Raw genomic sequence first — 14787 nt, 5'->3', positions numbered from 1 at the left:
TATTGTATTAATTAGTAAAAATGTAAATGCTATTTTTTATTTGCAACAATTTTATATTGTCAGGGCCGGAATGTCGGTCTTTGTTTTGGTTTGTGAAACCCCCCCACTGCCAGTTTACCAAATTGTATTTCTGCACCCCAGGTTGCCAATTGGCGGAAAACATGGCGTATTTCATTTCGTTCATCATCAAGTGCGCTCGTTCCTGTTTGTGTCGTCAATCTGGCAACCTGCTTGTGCATCAAGTCTGAGGAGGTGGTGCCGGGTGAAAAAACCCTCTCCAATATTTTGAATTTGAACTGCAATACCTAGTTCAACCACTCAGTGTCAATCCTACATACAGCACCTTTAAAATGTCATTTATTCCTGTGATGCAAAGCTGAATTTTCAGCATCATTACTCCAGTCTTCAGTGTCACATGATTCTTCAGAAATCATTCCAAAATGCTGACTTGCTGCTGAGGAAACATTTCATTTTATCATCATTGTAGAAAATAGTTGTGATGTTTAATATGTTTGTAGAAACAGTGAGACATTTCAGTTTGCTATCAAGTCAAATCTAAATTCAGCCTAAATTTTGAGAATAAACTAATAACACAAACCCAGAGTTCCTAATTTTTTTCCAATTCATTAGGCTTCCTCTTCTAGACTCCAGTCACATTAGTAGCCATGGTTTTATTTTCCACAGAGCGGGTCACTTCCTGGGTTTTGAGAATTTGGCCAGCTCAAAAAAAAAAAATAATAAAATACTGATTTGGCGAAAACTCCACCATTTTACCCTGATGAAAACATAACCAGTCAATATCCACACTTACATAAAATACACCATAACAATGCTAAACTATTAAACAGACAGACATTGAGGCACAGTTTTGATTAGGTGTGATAGACAGCAGCTTTAGAGGGGCTTCTGTATGTCTTTGATGTATCAGCATAGGTCACTTCTGAAAGACTTGTGTGTCTGAATGAGTCTGTTTCTAAATATCTAATAAATTTAAATGCAAATGCTGTTTGATTTATATTATAAAGTGAACAGTTTGTCAAATGTACAAATAAATATTCAAAAGGTCAACACATGCACAGTTTTAAATGGAATCAAATACTGTAGGTGTTTATTCCAGTCCAAGTGAAAAATTTATTCCGTGCACGACTCCAATTATGATGGGTTGCCAGGCGACCAAGTACCGCAACCAATCCAGAAGTTGTCCATATAAAACATGTGTTCTCTCCCAGCTGATGTTCAGATTCAAGGCATAAATATTACAAATGGCAATCAGAAAACATGATAACATTTCAAAAACATTCTCAGAATATATCTATATGTGTGTGTGTGTGTGTGTGTGTGTGTGTTTGTGTTCCCCCCAGATATTAAAATTTTTTTTTTTTTCTTAAAATTTTAGAAACGGAGTAACTTGCAAGACAATCATCACATTATGGGGTCCTACACATTAAAATGTTTAAAACCCACGATATACATATATCATTCATAAGTTACTAATGATTAAAATAAATTATTTTATTCAGCAAGCATGCTTTTTTTGGATCAACTGATCAAAAGACTCAAAAAAAAAATATTGAAAACATGTATCACACTTTCCATAAAAGTATTAAGCAGAACAAGTGTTTTCAAAATTAATGTAATAAATTAGATATGAATTAGTTTATCTTAAATTGTAATAATATTTCATAATATTACTGTTTTAAATATATTTTTGACCAAATAAATGCAGCCTTGGTGAACATTAAAAAAAAAAAAATCAATTTTCAAAAAATCTTACTGACTCCAAATGTTTGGATGGCAGTGTAGGTGTTCTGGAAACCCAGTGATTAAATAACTGAATGTCTTGCTTGTAAATTATGACCAATTTAACTAAATTCAAGGATACGGGTTATTCATCATCCTTTTGAGGTCCACCTTCTCATTGCAGTAAGGACATGTCTGCTTTTTTCCCACAATGCACCAGCCACGAATACAGAATTCGTGAAATCTGTTGATCAAAGATAGTTAAGGATAAACAGAATAATTTTACAAACTAACAACTGATTACAGAAATTGATACTTGCTTCCTCATACAATAAACATCAAATTAAAACACGTGCACACACACAGCATTGAACACACACACACACACCATGAACACACACCCGGAGCAGTGGTCTACCATTTATGCTGCGGCACCCGGGGAGCAGTTGGGGGTTCGGTGCCTTGCTCGAGGGCACCTCAGTCGTGGTATTGCCGGCCCGAGAGTCAAACCCACAACCTTAGGGTTAGGAGTCAAACTCTCTAACCACTAGGCCACGACTTCCCCTTGTTGAATAGACCTTGTTAAACCGTAACAGATGAGGTTTAGGGGAAATGAAGGATACGTGTGGTTACAGGAGAGCTGGTAGGTGTCCTCAATGATGCCTTCCTCATCTACATCCACAAAAATCTTCTGACCACACACGGCACACATATCATTACTGAGGTTTCTGGACGGCATACCACCCATGTTATAATACTGAAGAAGGCAGACAGAAAAGAAACAAACAATGACCGAAACATTTCTGCTTTTGAAACGGAAACATTCTTAAGAAGTGGTTCACCCAAAAAAGCTGTCCTATAAGGCTATGTAGAATGTTTTTGTACATCAGAACAGATGATATTTAGCATTACACCATCAGAATGAAAATTTAAAGGATGCTGAATTTCTCCAAATCTGTTACCATGAACAAACAAACTGGTCTACATATTGGATGGTCTGAGGGTGAGTACATTTTCAAGAAATTTTCATTTTTGGGTGAACTGTTCCTTTAAATATCACTGGATATCTGAGAATGAATTGATTTAAGGCTTAAAGGTGATGTGTGTAGGATTGACACCGAGTGGTTGAACTAGGTATTGCAGTCCAAATTCAAAATATTGGAGTTTTTTTTTCACCCGGCCCCTCCTCCTTAGACTTGACACATGCAGGTTGCCAGATTGACGTCACCAACAGGAACAAGTGCACTTGACGATGAATGAAATGAAATAAGCTGTGTTTTCTTCCAATTGGCAACTGGCAATGGGCGGGATCCAAAAACCAAAACAGAGACCGTCATTCCGGCCCGGAACGCACATTTTCAAAGGAGAATGACTGTAGCATTGTTTTTCAGATAAACAAGTATGTTAACTTAGCACGTTTCTTAAATATCTGCAAACATATTATGGTATTTTTATGCTTTAGTACAGTTAAAAACTAACATACAGCACCTTTAAGAATTACATTTATATGAGCATGTTTGGATGTTGTCATATAAAGTGATGCATATAGTTACCCCTATTGTGGATGCCATATAGTCTGAGCAGATTTCAGCAAAGTCACGTCCCATTACCCCATAGTACAGACCATAGAAAAGCATAATCACACCCACATCCATTGAATCCTCTGCTTTAATCCTGAAAAGAGAAAACACAAAGATATATAATAATATAATAACAATGTAGCTAAACTTTGCAGGACAGTGAGTCCCCAGGAACAGGGTTGAAGACCTGGGGTCTGTACAATTGTTCTCAGAATGGCAATTAGACAATCAATGCACATCCTCTGAAACATATGTCACCCCAGAAGTATAAATCCATTTCTTTACAGACTTACAATGTCACCAAGGGAGTAATTCCTTCCAATTAGCATGCCATTGTGTCAGCATTAACATAGAAACTACTGACTCACTAACTTCTGATGTCAATCAAGTTCACACACCTGAAAAAAATGTTGAATCCAAACATGGTAAACATGATGGCGAGATATCCAATCACACCCACAGCGTAGCTCAGCTTGTAAATGAGGAGGAACCACTTATACACCATCCTGCAGAAGTGAAATATGCATTCTTTAAAACACAGCTAAAGCAACACATTCAGCAACACAACTATAATGCAGTCATAAAACTAACTTACAGAGGTGCTGTTAGTTATATTTAAAACTTCTGAACACATTATAGTATATAAAGCCTATTAAAGATATTTTGGTATTTCTGCTAATAATTACAAAGCAGTTTGTTTTCAAACTTCTAGTTGATATATTTAATTAAAATTGTTAATTCTGGAACTGCATTTTCTTCCATTAAAATATTGAAGAAGAAGAAAAAAAAAACAGTTTTTGAGTTTTGTTTTTAGATTTTAATTTATATATTTGGTTTAGATCAAAGTTAGATTATTTTAATGTATTAACATAATCTATTCATTTAAATACTAAGCTATTTAAAGTTATTTATTCATTTATATATTTAATTTATTATACAAGTCATCCTATGGCCCCTTGAAAGTTTTCTGAGGCCCCCTGCTTTAAAGGAAACGATCATCCAAAAATTAAAATTCAATAATGAAAAAGTCATTAAGTTCGGTCAAAATCAAAACTTTTTTTATAGTGTAGAACATAAAAAAAAGACATTTCTAGGAATGTTACAGTAAACCAAAGATGCCTTTAATGGTGGACATTTGCCCTTTTTTGCTTCTTAACATTTGATCACAATATACTTTCTTTGTATAGTGTGACTGTTCCTCAAAATGTCTCTTTGTGTCCAACAGAAGATAAAAAGCTAAGGAAAGTTTTAGAACAACATCTAGATGAGTAAATGCTGACAGAAATGCAATTTTCTCTCAAAAAACAAAGCATTTCTGTGCATTACCGTGGCGTTCTGCAGGAGAGAGGCTTGCGTGTGGCTCTGAATATAACATAGCTGGTGATGACGGAGAACATGCCCCATGTGGACAGGAAACGCCACCAGTAAAGCTTAATGGTGAAGTAAAGAGGAACCACCCACATCTGCAATAGCGTGACCATCTACAAGAGAAACAATATTCATTAACTGCTTTATATTAAAGCATAGTGATGTTAAGAGTCCTACAATGTATAACATGACACTCACATTGTAGGATCTGCAATGTCTTTGTTTCCACTGAACCAGGACAATCTGAGCGACCACCAGCGTGGCAATGAGGATCAGAACCATCTCGGCATGCATGGCCTCATGACCTCTGTGCTTCACATGCAACCTCTCATGCTGCATCCTGGAGTTACACACACGTAATTCAGAAACAGTCAGAGAATGTTTCTGCCATGAAATCAAAGCTAAAACAGAGATCACCATCCCAAATGCACAAAACGAGAAGCTAATGATACAGAAAAATAGGCCAGGAGTTTGTGGAAAAGCTGTTCATTTTGCAGGATCACACATGAGGCTAGACCTACTGAGGACACCCGCATGACACTGACGATGTTCATTTATAATAAATGACACACATATGCTCTAGAAACTATTTTTATACAGAAGGTGACAATCATAAGGTACTAAAAAGACAGGTTGTGACAGTTTGGAAAAAAACAGTATTCTATGCAACAATCACATAAAATGTTTGATCATGAGAGCACTTACTTCCAAGTTTCTCCGTGGGACATTTTTAAAGGATCGTCCTGTGAAGAAAGAAAGAAAGAAAATGAACAATCCACATGCAATATTTAATCTTTATATTTGCAGGATCTGCATGTTTAATTATTTTACAGGTATTATGCTTGTAGTTTTATGACCTTATGTGACCATGGACCAAAAAAACAGTCATAAGGGTAAATTTTTAATATTTTTTTTTTAAACTGTGATTAAATAAGCTTTCCATTGATGTGTGGTTTGTTAGGATAGGACAATATTTGGCTGAGATACAACTTTTGAAAATCTGGAATCTGAGGGTGCAAAAAAATCTAAATACTGAGAAAATCGCCTCTAAAGTTGTCCAAATGAAGTCCTTAGCAATGCATATTACGAATCAAAAATTAGGTTTTGATATATTTACTGTAGAATATTTACAAAATATCTTAATGGAACATAATTTTTAATATCCTAATGATTTTTGGTATAAAAGAAAAATGTATCATTTTGACCTATACAATGTATTGTTGGCTATTGCTACAAATATACTCATGCTACTTATGACTGGTTTTGTGGTCCAGGGTCACATATAAAGGTATCACCCTTCAGGCTTTTACAAGACTTCTGATCTGGATTTATTGTGCCATCCCAACACATATTGATTTTCCATGGACAACGGTCATTATTGACCACTACTGACCAGTCAGAATCCAGTTTTCCAGTGAGCCACATAATTGAGTGCAGCTGGGTCCCACAAGTAAAAAATCTATTTATTTTCTCCATTGAAGAGCAGATTTTAATGATAACTCATAAAACATTAAAAACAGATCTACTTTGAGCTACGAGGTTGTTTATGCTGTAGAACACAAAATACATTCTTTTCATAATTTTGTTTATCAAAATTAGTTTCATTGCCTTCAACATGTTATTTCAAGAATGTATTTATTTTTAACAGTACTCCAGGTGATAAACTACATTACCCATAATCCTGCAGGGAAACCAGAGAATCAAGACAGTTTTTGCAATAAAAGTTTGTTTGCAATAAAATAATATATAACTTTGAATCTTTAAATACCTTTATATCTTTAAATCAAACATTTTATATTACATTTAGTCATTTAGCAGATGTTTTTATACAAAACAGCTTACAAATGAGGACAATGGAAGCAATCAGAATCAACAAAAGAGCAAAATGCAAGTGCTATGACAAGTCTCAGCCTAACGCTATACATGTGGCAAGTTTTTTTTTTATTAATACATAAAGAGAAAACAGATAGAATAGAAAAAGAATAGAGCAAGCTAGTGTAAGAGAGGCCTTTTTATATTTATCCATCTTTTAATTATGCTATATGCAATATTTTATGGGCCTTCTAGATTTCCCTTTTTGTCTTGATTTTTAAATGTTTTTACATAAAATCTAATTTTGTTACGTTGCGATTTACCTCGCAGCTGGTTGGTTTGGTTCACAGCCTATAGCCTAACTCCTAAAAGAAGGCCTTGTGTAAAACCCTTATGAATGGGAGAAATAGTTCAGGAGATGTATTTTTCTTATTACTACAAGACTATTTAAGTGAACTACGAAAAGACAGGGGTGATTAGACAAGGGGGGAATCCCTTGCACATCTGAACCTATAACCCTAATCTAAAGCACATACTGATGCAGGCATCTTCTTCCATATGTCACAAGAGTCTGAGATAAACATGGCCATGCTTGTGCACACCTCTCTATGAAGCTTCAGCTGACTAGAAGAGCGCTTGTGTGGCTCTAGCAGTCAGCTGGCCCTTTATACATGAGTATCTTTTAAACTTCAGAGTCTTTATAACACAGTATATATTATGAGGGTCAACAGATGTGCATTTATTTATAAATAAATATGCACATACACTTGCAGGTCGTGATTGTTCATTCCAGTCCCTTTTCTGACTGCCCAATGATTCACATTTAATAAAACAGGCAGGCTGTGCATTTCTAATTACTGTATCATCCAGATCACCCCACAGTAATCTACAAATACATGTATTGACAATCAGATGTTCCTGCCACGTTAACATGCGTTTTACCTGTAGCCAGTTTTCCCAACAAACAACCGACCAAAAAAACTAAACTAAACAAACCGAACCCATTATAATCAACGGATCTAACGTTACCATCACCAGCGCACGCGAGCGTGTCGATTAAAGAGCGGTGTAAACACACTAATTAGTTCATTGACGCTAGCTGCGTAATGTTAGCTGGTAGTGTAGAACGACAGCTATTACACAGACCACAAAATGAGGGCCAAACACCAAATGGTCTAATTGTCTCGGGACTGTCTATCGATAAAATACTGAATCGAGTACCTGGTGTTGCAAGCCAGCCATTATTAATATCGGTCTAGATTCCAGTCATCTATTAATGGCTCCGTTTCTACCGGCAGACATCCTTCTTCTTTTTCTTCTTCTTCTTCTTCTTTCAGGTTTAATAGAGTTGGTAACTCATCTCAAAGGTGCATTACCGCCACCTACTAGACTGGAGTGTGGGTATTAGAATGACATCAAAGGAGAGGTGGAGAGAAAAAAAAGAAGAAGAATAAAAAAACCTATTAAATTCTTTCTCTTAACCCAGTGTTTTTCAAAAATAAAATTCAGTGCTCGAATTGAAGGGGGGCTGGGGGGATCCGGGGCCCCCCATAAGACTTGATTCAATTCGAGCACTGATAAAATGAATAAATTGTGTGTTCTCCCAGATGCTTTCCCTAATAAATGCTCAAGTGTCATGCTTTGTTCATACATTTGTGTCTTTGATTCTGCCCTATCTTCTTCATATTTGTTGGAGTCTAAGAGTATATGCTTCACTGTCTCTTGTGTATTACAGTAAGTGCATAATCCAGTGGGATGTTTTCCTATTCTGTGCAATGTTGTATTTAAACCAGTGTGACCCAGTCTAAGACGTGTGGCTAACATCTCCTCCTGTGGGCGGAAAACAAACAAACAAACAAACAAACAAACAAAAAACGTTACTTAGGAACTTAGCAAATGCAATTTTTGGTGCAATTGTTGATGTTTATTTGGCCAAAAAATTTAGATGAAATCACTAAGTGTTCATCGTGAAATATTACTAACAATATAAAAGTTATTCTTATATTTGCTTTTTAAAAATATGTAAAGATTTCACAGCGAAAATACGTGCACTATGACATGAAGGGGTTAAAAAAACAAATCAGTCAGATAACAAAATGCATGTAGTAGATTATGTAACAGGGTTTTTATGACCATTTTGATAATGTTGATAATTTAGAGGCTTTAGAATTTTATATATTAAATATGATACGGTAGGTTTTACAGGGTAAATACAAAGCTATAATTTTACAATGATAGGTCATCGAGAGCATTAGTGTTTTTAATATAAATATTTCACTACACACTGAGTACAAAGTGTCTGTTTGTCATAGTCATGACTGTTAACTCTGAGTCAAAGTCAGAGATGTGGGTGGTTGAAGATATGGCACAACAGATCACACTGGACAAACAAACAGCAATAGTTTACTTGCTGAGTAATGCAAATTTAACAGAACGCACATCGACAGAGTGTTTCTCAACTGAACACCTTTTGTGCTTAATGTTTTTCGCCACATCAAAACCTTAACTGTGTTTTCATAGAACTGGGTATTAATCATTATACTAAAAATGCTATTTTGTTTTTAAACAGTTTGCACCAGAACACTGGAATTCTTTATTTATTCATACATTTATTTATTCTTCTGTAAGCAGCAGCAGTGGCAATTCAATGTAAATGCTGCCTGAAGTCAGGATCTCTATTCCAAAATCTGCCATCATAAAAAAAAAAAAAAATTACATTCCGTATTAACAGCCATAGGATATATAATATACAGAACCGTTTATTGCTGTAATTTGTTTGTTATATTGAAATATGCATTTTAATAGACATATACATTGATTGCTTCATGATTATTTATCATTGCTTTGCTCATGTCATTTCTTCATTTCCCAAAAATGATGCCGTCCCTGTACTGATTACCAAAAGCCACATCTTAAAAATTAAAGATTAACCAGCACTGCAGTCCCTCCTGTTCTAGTGCGGGGGGCTCATCTGGTATAAATTCTGGGAGAGCACCACTGAATTATCTACAGCTGAAAACCTCACACTTTCACTGGAACTGTAGTGTGAGCTCCACAAAAATGAAGCTTCGCTTTTTACTTTGCCTGTGTATTGTAGGAGCTCTTGCACAGAGCGACTACGATGAAGAGGATGGAGCGGTAAATATTATTTATTATAATATTGCCTAGAATTATATTGTTACTTTTTGATAATATAGTGATTATTCTTTGCTTTCTATCCCACTTTTTTACTTTAGGAAGACAAAAAAGATGTAAGTCTTTTTATATATATATGAACATTTGCAAACAATTACATTTAAAAAATGCAGTAACGTAACATTTTTAATTGGATTTTGTATTGATTTTAGCTTAAAGAAGCCCTAGATCCCAGAGGTCATCGTCCCGTCAGTAGAGGTCGTGAGACATACTCCGCAGGCCCGGCTGCCCCACCTCCCATCAGCGGGGGAAGCCGTTACCGGGGAAGACCAACTGTAGCACCTGTGGGAAAACTTATGCAGGAGAAGGAAGAGCAGCCAGATTCTGGTGGATGTACCCACATGTCTGAAAAAATGGTCAGAGTGCCAAAGTGTTTTGATTATACTTGTGCAATATGTGTTTAGATGGGCAACATAAAATGTATGATATTTTAGAATAAGATGACAAGTATTGCAGGAGATCTAAATAACTATATAGAACTTTAAATCAATGACAACTAAATGTTCAATACTGGGGAGACCAAATGTACAGCATTAATAACCTCACACTGAAAACCCATTTTGTCAACCATTAATCTGAATATTGGTGTTTATGGTGGTTAAAGATCCTAATTCAAGTTAATACCGCACAAACAAAACACAATTCAAATTTGTTTTTTTTTGTTTTTTCCTCTCTCTCTATTCAGGGTGTGTTGTGTCCCACAGGTTGTGATCTAAAGAAAACCCTCCAGAAGCAAGAACGTAACGTGAGGCCAACTGTAGAACAGCTCAAAAGATCTGTGGATGAGCTGACCCAGTCCACCAACTCTGTCTATGGCTACGTCTTGGATATGACTGCAGAAGTAACACAAAGACAAAGAGTCAGCGAGGGTAACTATACTTCCTAAGAGAGCATAGAAACTTTTGCAGATCTGCAGGTGATAGTCTATTGTGATCAGAAAAGAATAAGTTAAATTATTAAGATTAGTGTTCCTGTAGCTCAACTGGTAATGCTGAGGACATGGGTTTGATTCCCAGGGACTACATAATCTGCCAAATGAATTGGTTTATAAAACACTGTTTGTGTTCATTCATAGGCAATGGTTTGGTGGTTGGTCAGTACACAGACAGCCTAGAGACCCAGCATGCTTTTATTAAGGATGCTGTGGACATCACCTTCCCCCAGAACATCAAAATCTTACAGGGTGTGCTTGACAAGGTCCGTGAGAAGATTCAGCGTTTAGAGAAAGCCATCACTTCTCAGAGGGCCAAGTGCCAAGTGCCTTGTAAAGTCAGCTGCCCGATTCCTGTGGTTTCCGGCAAGGAGTGTGAAGACATCATTCGCAAAGGAGGAGAGGAATCTCAGATGTACCTCATACGGCCTGATCCACTCAGCATGCCTTACAAGGTCTTCTGCGATCAGACAAGTAAAAAAGGAGGTATGTCCAGCTTCATACAAACCCATAACCCCAATGTAACTCAGGATCTCAAAATCATGAGGCCTGCTGAGGAAAGTTATGAGAAACATCCGATTCAGGCTTTTCTGCAAAGTGATATTACGTTTTGTAATACCTTCAAATTGAAATGTCTAGTGAGTGTCACTGAAAGTGCATTCAGTTGTATCCAAAAAAGATTAATGTGAATCTGGCAGCATTTTATGTCATTAGTTGTTGTATGTAGTGTGGCAGTTCACACATAAAATGTCCAGTGAAAAATAAGAGAGCAACTACAAAAAACCTACCCTAAACCTAACCAAAAATGGCATCAAAAACTAATGTAAGATAAAAAGCTAATTTGCCGAAGCAACATTGCCATTTTAGCTAGATTCTACAAGTCTATGAGCTCTTTTATTGTACCTCATGTTTCACAAGACTTATACCCAAGTGCTCCACATCCACAAGTGCAGTGGTGTACCGGGTGAGCTACCAAGCAAGTTTACTGATGTAAACAGAAAGTTTTCTTGTCTGAAAACCCATATGTGATGCAAACTAACTAACAAATCATCAGTCATGCTTTGAGGTCAAGAGTTTTGAGGCCATAACATAGTATTATGCAAGGAACTTTGCGAAAATAACTCTCTGTTAATCGATAATCTGCCTTGTAATCATAATTTGTGTGAAAAGCAATAGAAGTTATTGGTGTTTTACTGCCAGTAGGGTTTACTTCAGTCAGAAACTGCAGTTAATAGGTACGTTTTTCGAATTTTGGAGTAAAAATGTGTGTTAGAAGCATATTTTACCAATGACGCAACCACCATTATAAACTTCTCTACTATTCCAAAGGTTGGGTGCTCATCCAGAACCGTATGGATGGCAGTGTTGATTTTGGCAGACGTTGGGATGACTACCGAAGAGGCTTTGGAAACATTGCATCTGATGTGGGCAAAGGCCACTGCCAGACTCCTGGTGAGCTACGGATAATAAATAATGTGTTGTGATTCTGCATGTGGGAGTTTTAGGGGTGTACCTGAAGTATCTAGCCAAGAACTTCAAATGTAGCCCAGCAGTGCTAATGATGTAGTTAAACCCTGCAGAAAAGACAAATATATGTTGTGTTTTGGATGCTGGTGTGCTGATTTCCTCAACCAAGCTTCTTAACAAGCTAAACCAACAAGCTTCCATGGTCAACCCAGTATTACCAAAAAAAAAAAAAAAAACTGGTGAACAGCTTATATATAAAAGCCCATTAGAAACAAACCAGCACAATCCAATCTCGACCAGCATAGAAACTGGTCTTTTCAGCAGGGTTTTCTAAGTCACATTTACTGACTCTTCATATAATTTCATTCTCTAATGTACTTGTTGTGGACTGTTTTAGGCGAGTACTGGTTGGGTAACGACCGTATTAGTCAGCTTACAAAGATGGGTCCCACTGAGCTTCTGGTTGAAATGGAAGACTGGTCCGGTTCAAAGGTCTACGCTCAGTATGAGCAGTTCACTGTGCAGGGCGAAGCTACCAACTACATTCTAGCAGCTGGTCGTTACTCAGGAACAGCTGGAAACACATTCTTGGATGGTGCAACAGAACTGTTTGGAGAGAATCGTACCATGACCATTCATAACGGCATGATGTTCAGCACCTACGACAGAGATAATGACAAATGGTGCGTATGGTCCTAAGAGTCTGTCCTAATGGTGGCCAAATTGAAATCTGCATGGATAAGCTGTGCAGTATCTAATTTGTTCTTTCTCTTTCCAATTGTCTGCATCTCAAACAGGATACCTGGAGATTCTTCTAAGCAGTGTTCAAGAGAAGATGGAGGAGGATGGTGGTACAACCGATGCCACTCTTGTAATCCTAATGGGCGATACTACTGGGGAGGATCTTATACAAAATATATGGCCAAGCATGGGACAGATGATGGCATCGTGTGGATGAACTGGAAGGGCTCATGGTATTCGCTCAAATCTATCAGCATGAAGATCAGACCTTTCTTCAAACAATAATAAAACTTATAAGTAAATTGAAATGAGATGCAGTAGATGTGTCCATTCTTGAGCAAATTCCCATTCAATAGCACTCATTTCATTTAGGCTTTTTTGAGAATAGGAGAATAATAAAACCTGAGCCTAAACATTCCATGAGACAGTTCATATATGTATAAAAAAGAGTGAATTAACTTGAAAAGTTTGAGACTTACATAAGGATAAAATGTAAAACAAGATGTAACACAAGGACTGTAACAAGGATTGTAAGGAATGTAACACAATCTGCCTAATTCTCATTAAAGCTTACCTATAAAAAATGATGTGTCTTTGTATTTATGTAATGTTTTCTTATTTTAGAGCATTTTGGCACTTTTGGGGGCATCGTTATTGTGTTTAACTTTGTCAACTTCTAGTAAATAAACTTTCTTAAAACACTTTTGACATCTCTCACAAGTTTATTACATGTCACCTTTATTTATATAGCGCTTTAAACAAAAACGATTGCGTCAAAGCAACTGAACCACATTAATTAAGAAAGCAGTGTGTTAAAGAGATGGGTCTTTAATCTAGATTTAAACTGCAAGAGTGTGTCTGCCTCTCGAACAATGTTAGGTAGGTTATTCCAGAGTTTTGGCACTAAATAGGAAAAGGATCTGCTGCCCGCAGTTGACTTTGATATTCTAGGTATTATCAAATTGCCAGAGTTTTGAGAACGGAGCGGACGTGGAGGACTATAATGTAACAAGAGCTCGTTCAAATACTGCGGTGCTAAACCATTCAGGGCTTTATAAGTAATAAACAAGATTTTAAAATCTATATGATGTTTGATAGGGAGCGAGTGTAGAGTTAACAGAACCGGGCTAATATGTTCATACTTCCTGGTTTTAGTAAGAACTCTAGCCTGCTGCATTTTGGGGTGAGTGTAGTTTGTTTACTAAGTGTGCAGAACAACCACCCAATAAAGCATTACAATAATCTAACCTTGAGGTCATAAACGCATGGATTAACATTTCTGCATTTGACATTGAGAGCATAGGCCATAATTTAGATATATTTTTGAGAGGAAAAAATGCAGTTTTACAAATGCTAGAAACGTGGCTTTCTAAGGAAAGGTTGCTATCAAATAGCACACCTAGGTTCCTAACTGATGACGAAGAATTGACAGAGCAGCCATCAAGTCTTAGACAGCGTTCTAGGTTATTACATGCAGAGCTTTTAGGTCCTATAATTTACACCTCTGTTTTTTCAGAATTTAGCAGTAAGAAATTACTCGTCATTACTCGTACAGTTTTTTATATCGACTATGCATTCCGTTTTTCAAATTGGCATGTTTCGCTGGGCCGCAAAGAAATATAGAGCTGAGTATCATCAGCATAACAGTGAAAGCTAACACCGTGTTTCCTGATGATATTTCCCAAGGGTAACATGTAAAGCGTGAAAAGTAACGGCCCTAGTACTGAGCTTTGAGGTACTCCATACTGCACTTGTGATCGATATGATAACTCTTCATTCACTGCTACGAATTGTTGGCGGTCATATAAGTATGATTTAAACCATGCTAATGCACTTCCATTAATGCCAACAAAGTGTTCTAGCCTATGCAAAAGAATGGTGTGGTCAATAGTGTCGAACGCAGCACTAAGATCCAATAGCACTAATAGAGAGATACAACCACGATCAGATGAT

At 36.7% G+C, this 14787-nt stretch overlaps 2 protein-coding genes across 2 annotated transcripts; one reads left to right on the top strand and one right to left on the bottom strand.

Moving 5' to 3' along the window:
* Positions 1 to 656: 656 nt before the first annotated feature.
* On the bottom strand, positions 657 to 7868 carry rnf175 (ring finger protein 175). The gene is made up of 9 exons (XM_019093707.2): positions 7722 to 7868; positions 5394 to 5431; positions 4887 to 5028; positions 4647 to 4801; positions 3719 to 3826; positions 3294 to 3414; positions 2364 to 2497; positions 1883 to 1984; positions 657 to 1229 (listed from the first exon to the last, which is right to left on the bottom strand). Exons 1-9 carry the CDS (start codon positions 7740 to 7742, stop codon positions 1109 to 1111), a joined length of 942 nt encoding a protein of 313 aa, XP_018949252.1. The 5' UTR covers positions 7743 to 7868; the 3' UTR covers positions 657 to 1108.
* A 1515-nt stretch (positions 7869 to 9383) lies between these two features.
* On the top strand, positions 9384 to 13535 carry fgb (fibrinogen beta chain). The gene is made up of 8 exons (XM_042716886.1): positions 9384 to 9638; positions 9737 to 9751; positions 9848 to 10051; positions 10381 to 10564; positions 10771 to 11112; positions 11956 to 12078; positions 12491 to 12776; positions 12891 to 13535. The coding sequence occupies exons 1-8, from the start codon at positions 9561 to 9563 to the stop codon at positions 13117 to 13119; spliced, it is 1461 nt and encodes a 486-aa protein (XP_042572820.1). The 5' UTR covers positions 9384 to 9560; the 3' UTR covers positions 13120 to 13535.
* The last annotated feature ends 1252 nt before the right edge of the window (positions 13536 to 14787 follow it).

The sequence above is a fragment of the Cyprinus carpio genome, chromosome B1 (assembly GCF_018340385.1).
Source record: "Cyprinus carpio isolate SPL01 chromosome B1, ASM1834038v1, whole genome shotgun sequence".
NCBI lineage: Eukaryota > Metazoa > Chordata > Actinopteri > Cypriniformes > Cyprinidae > Cyprinus > Cyprinus carpio.
The sequence above is the reverse complement of the archived record's forward strand: the minus strand, read 5'-3'. Positions and strand labels throughout refer to the sequence as shown.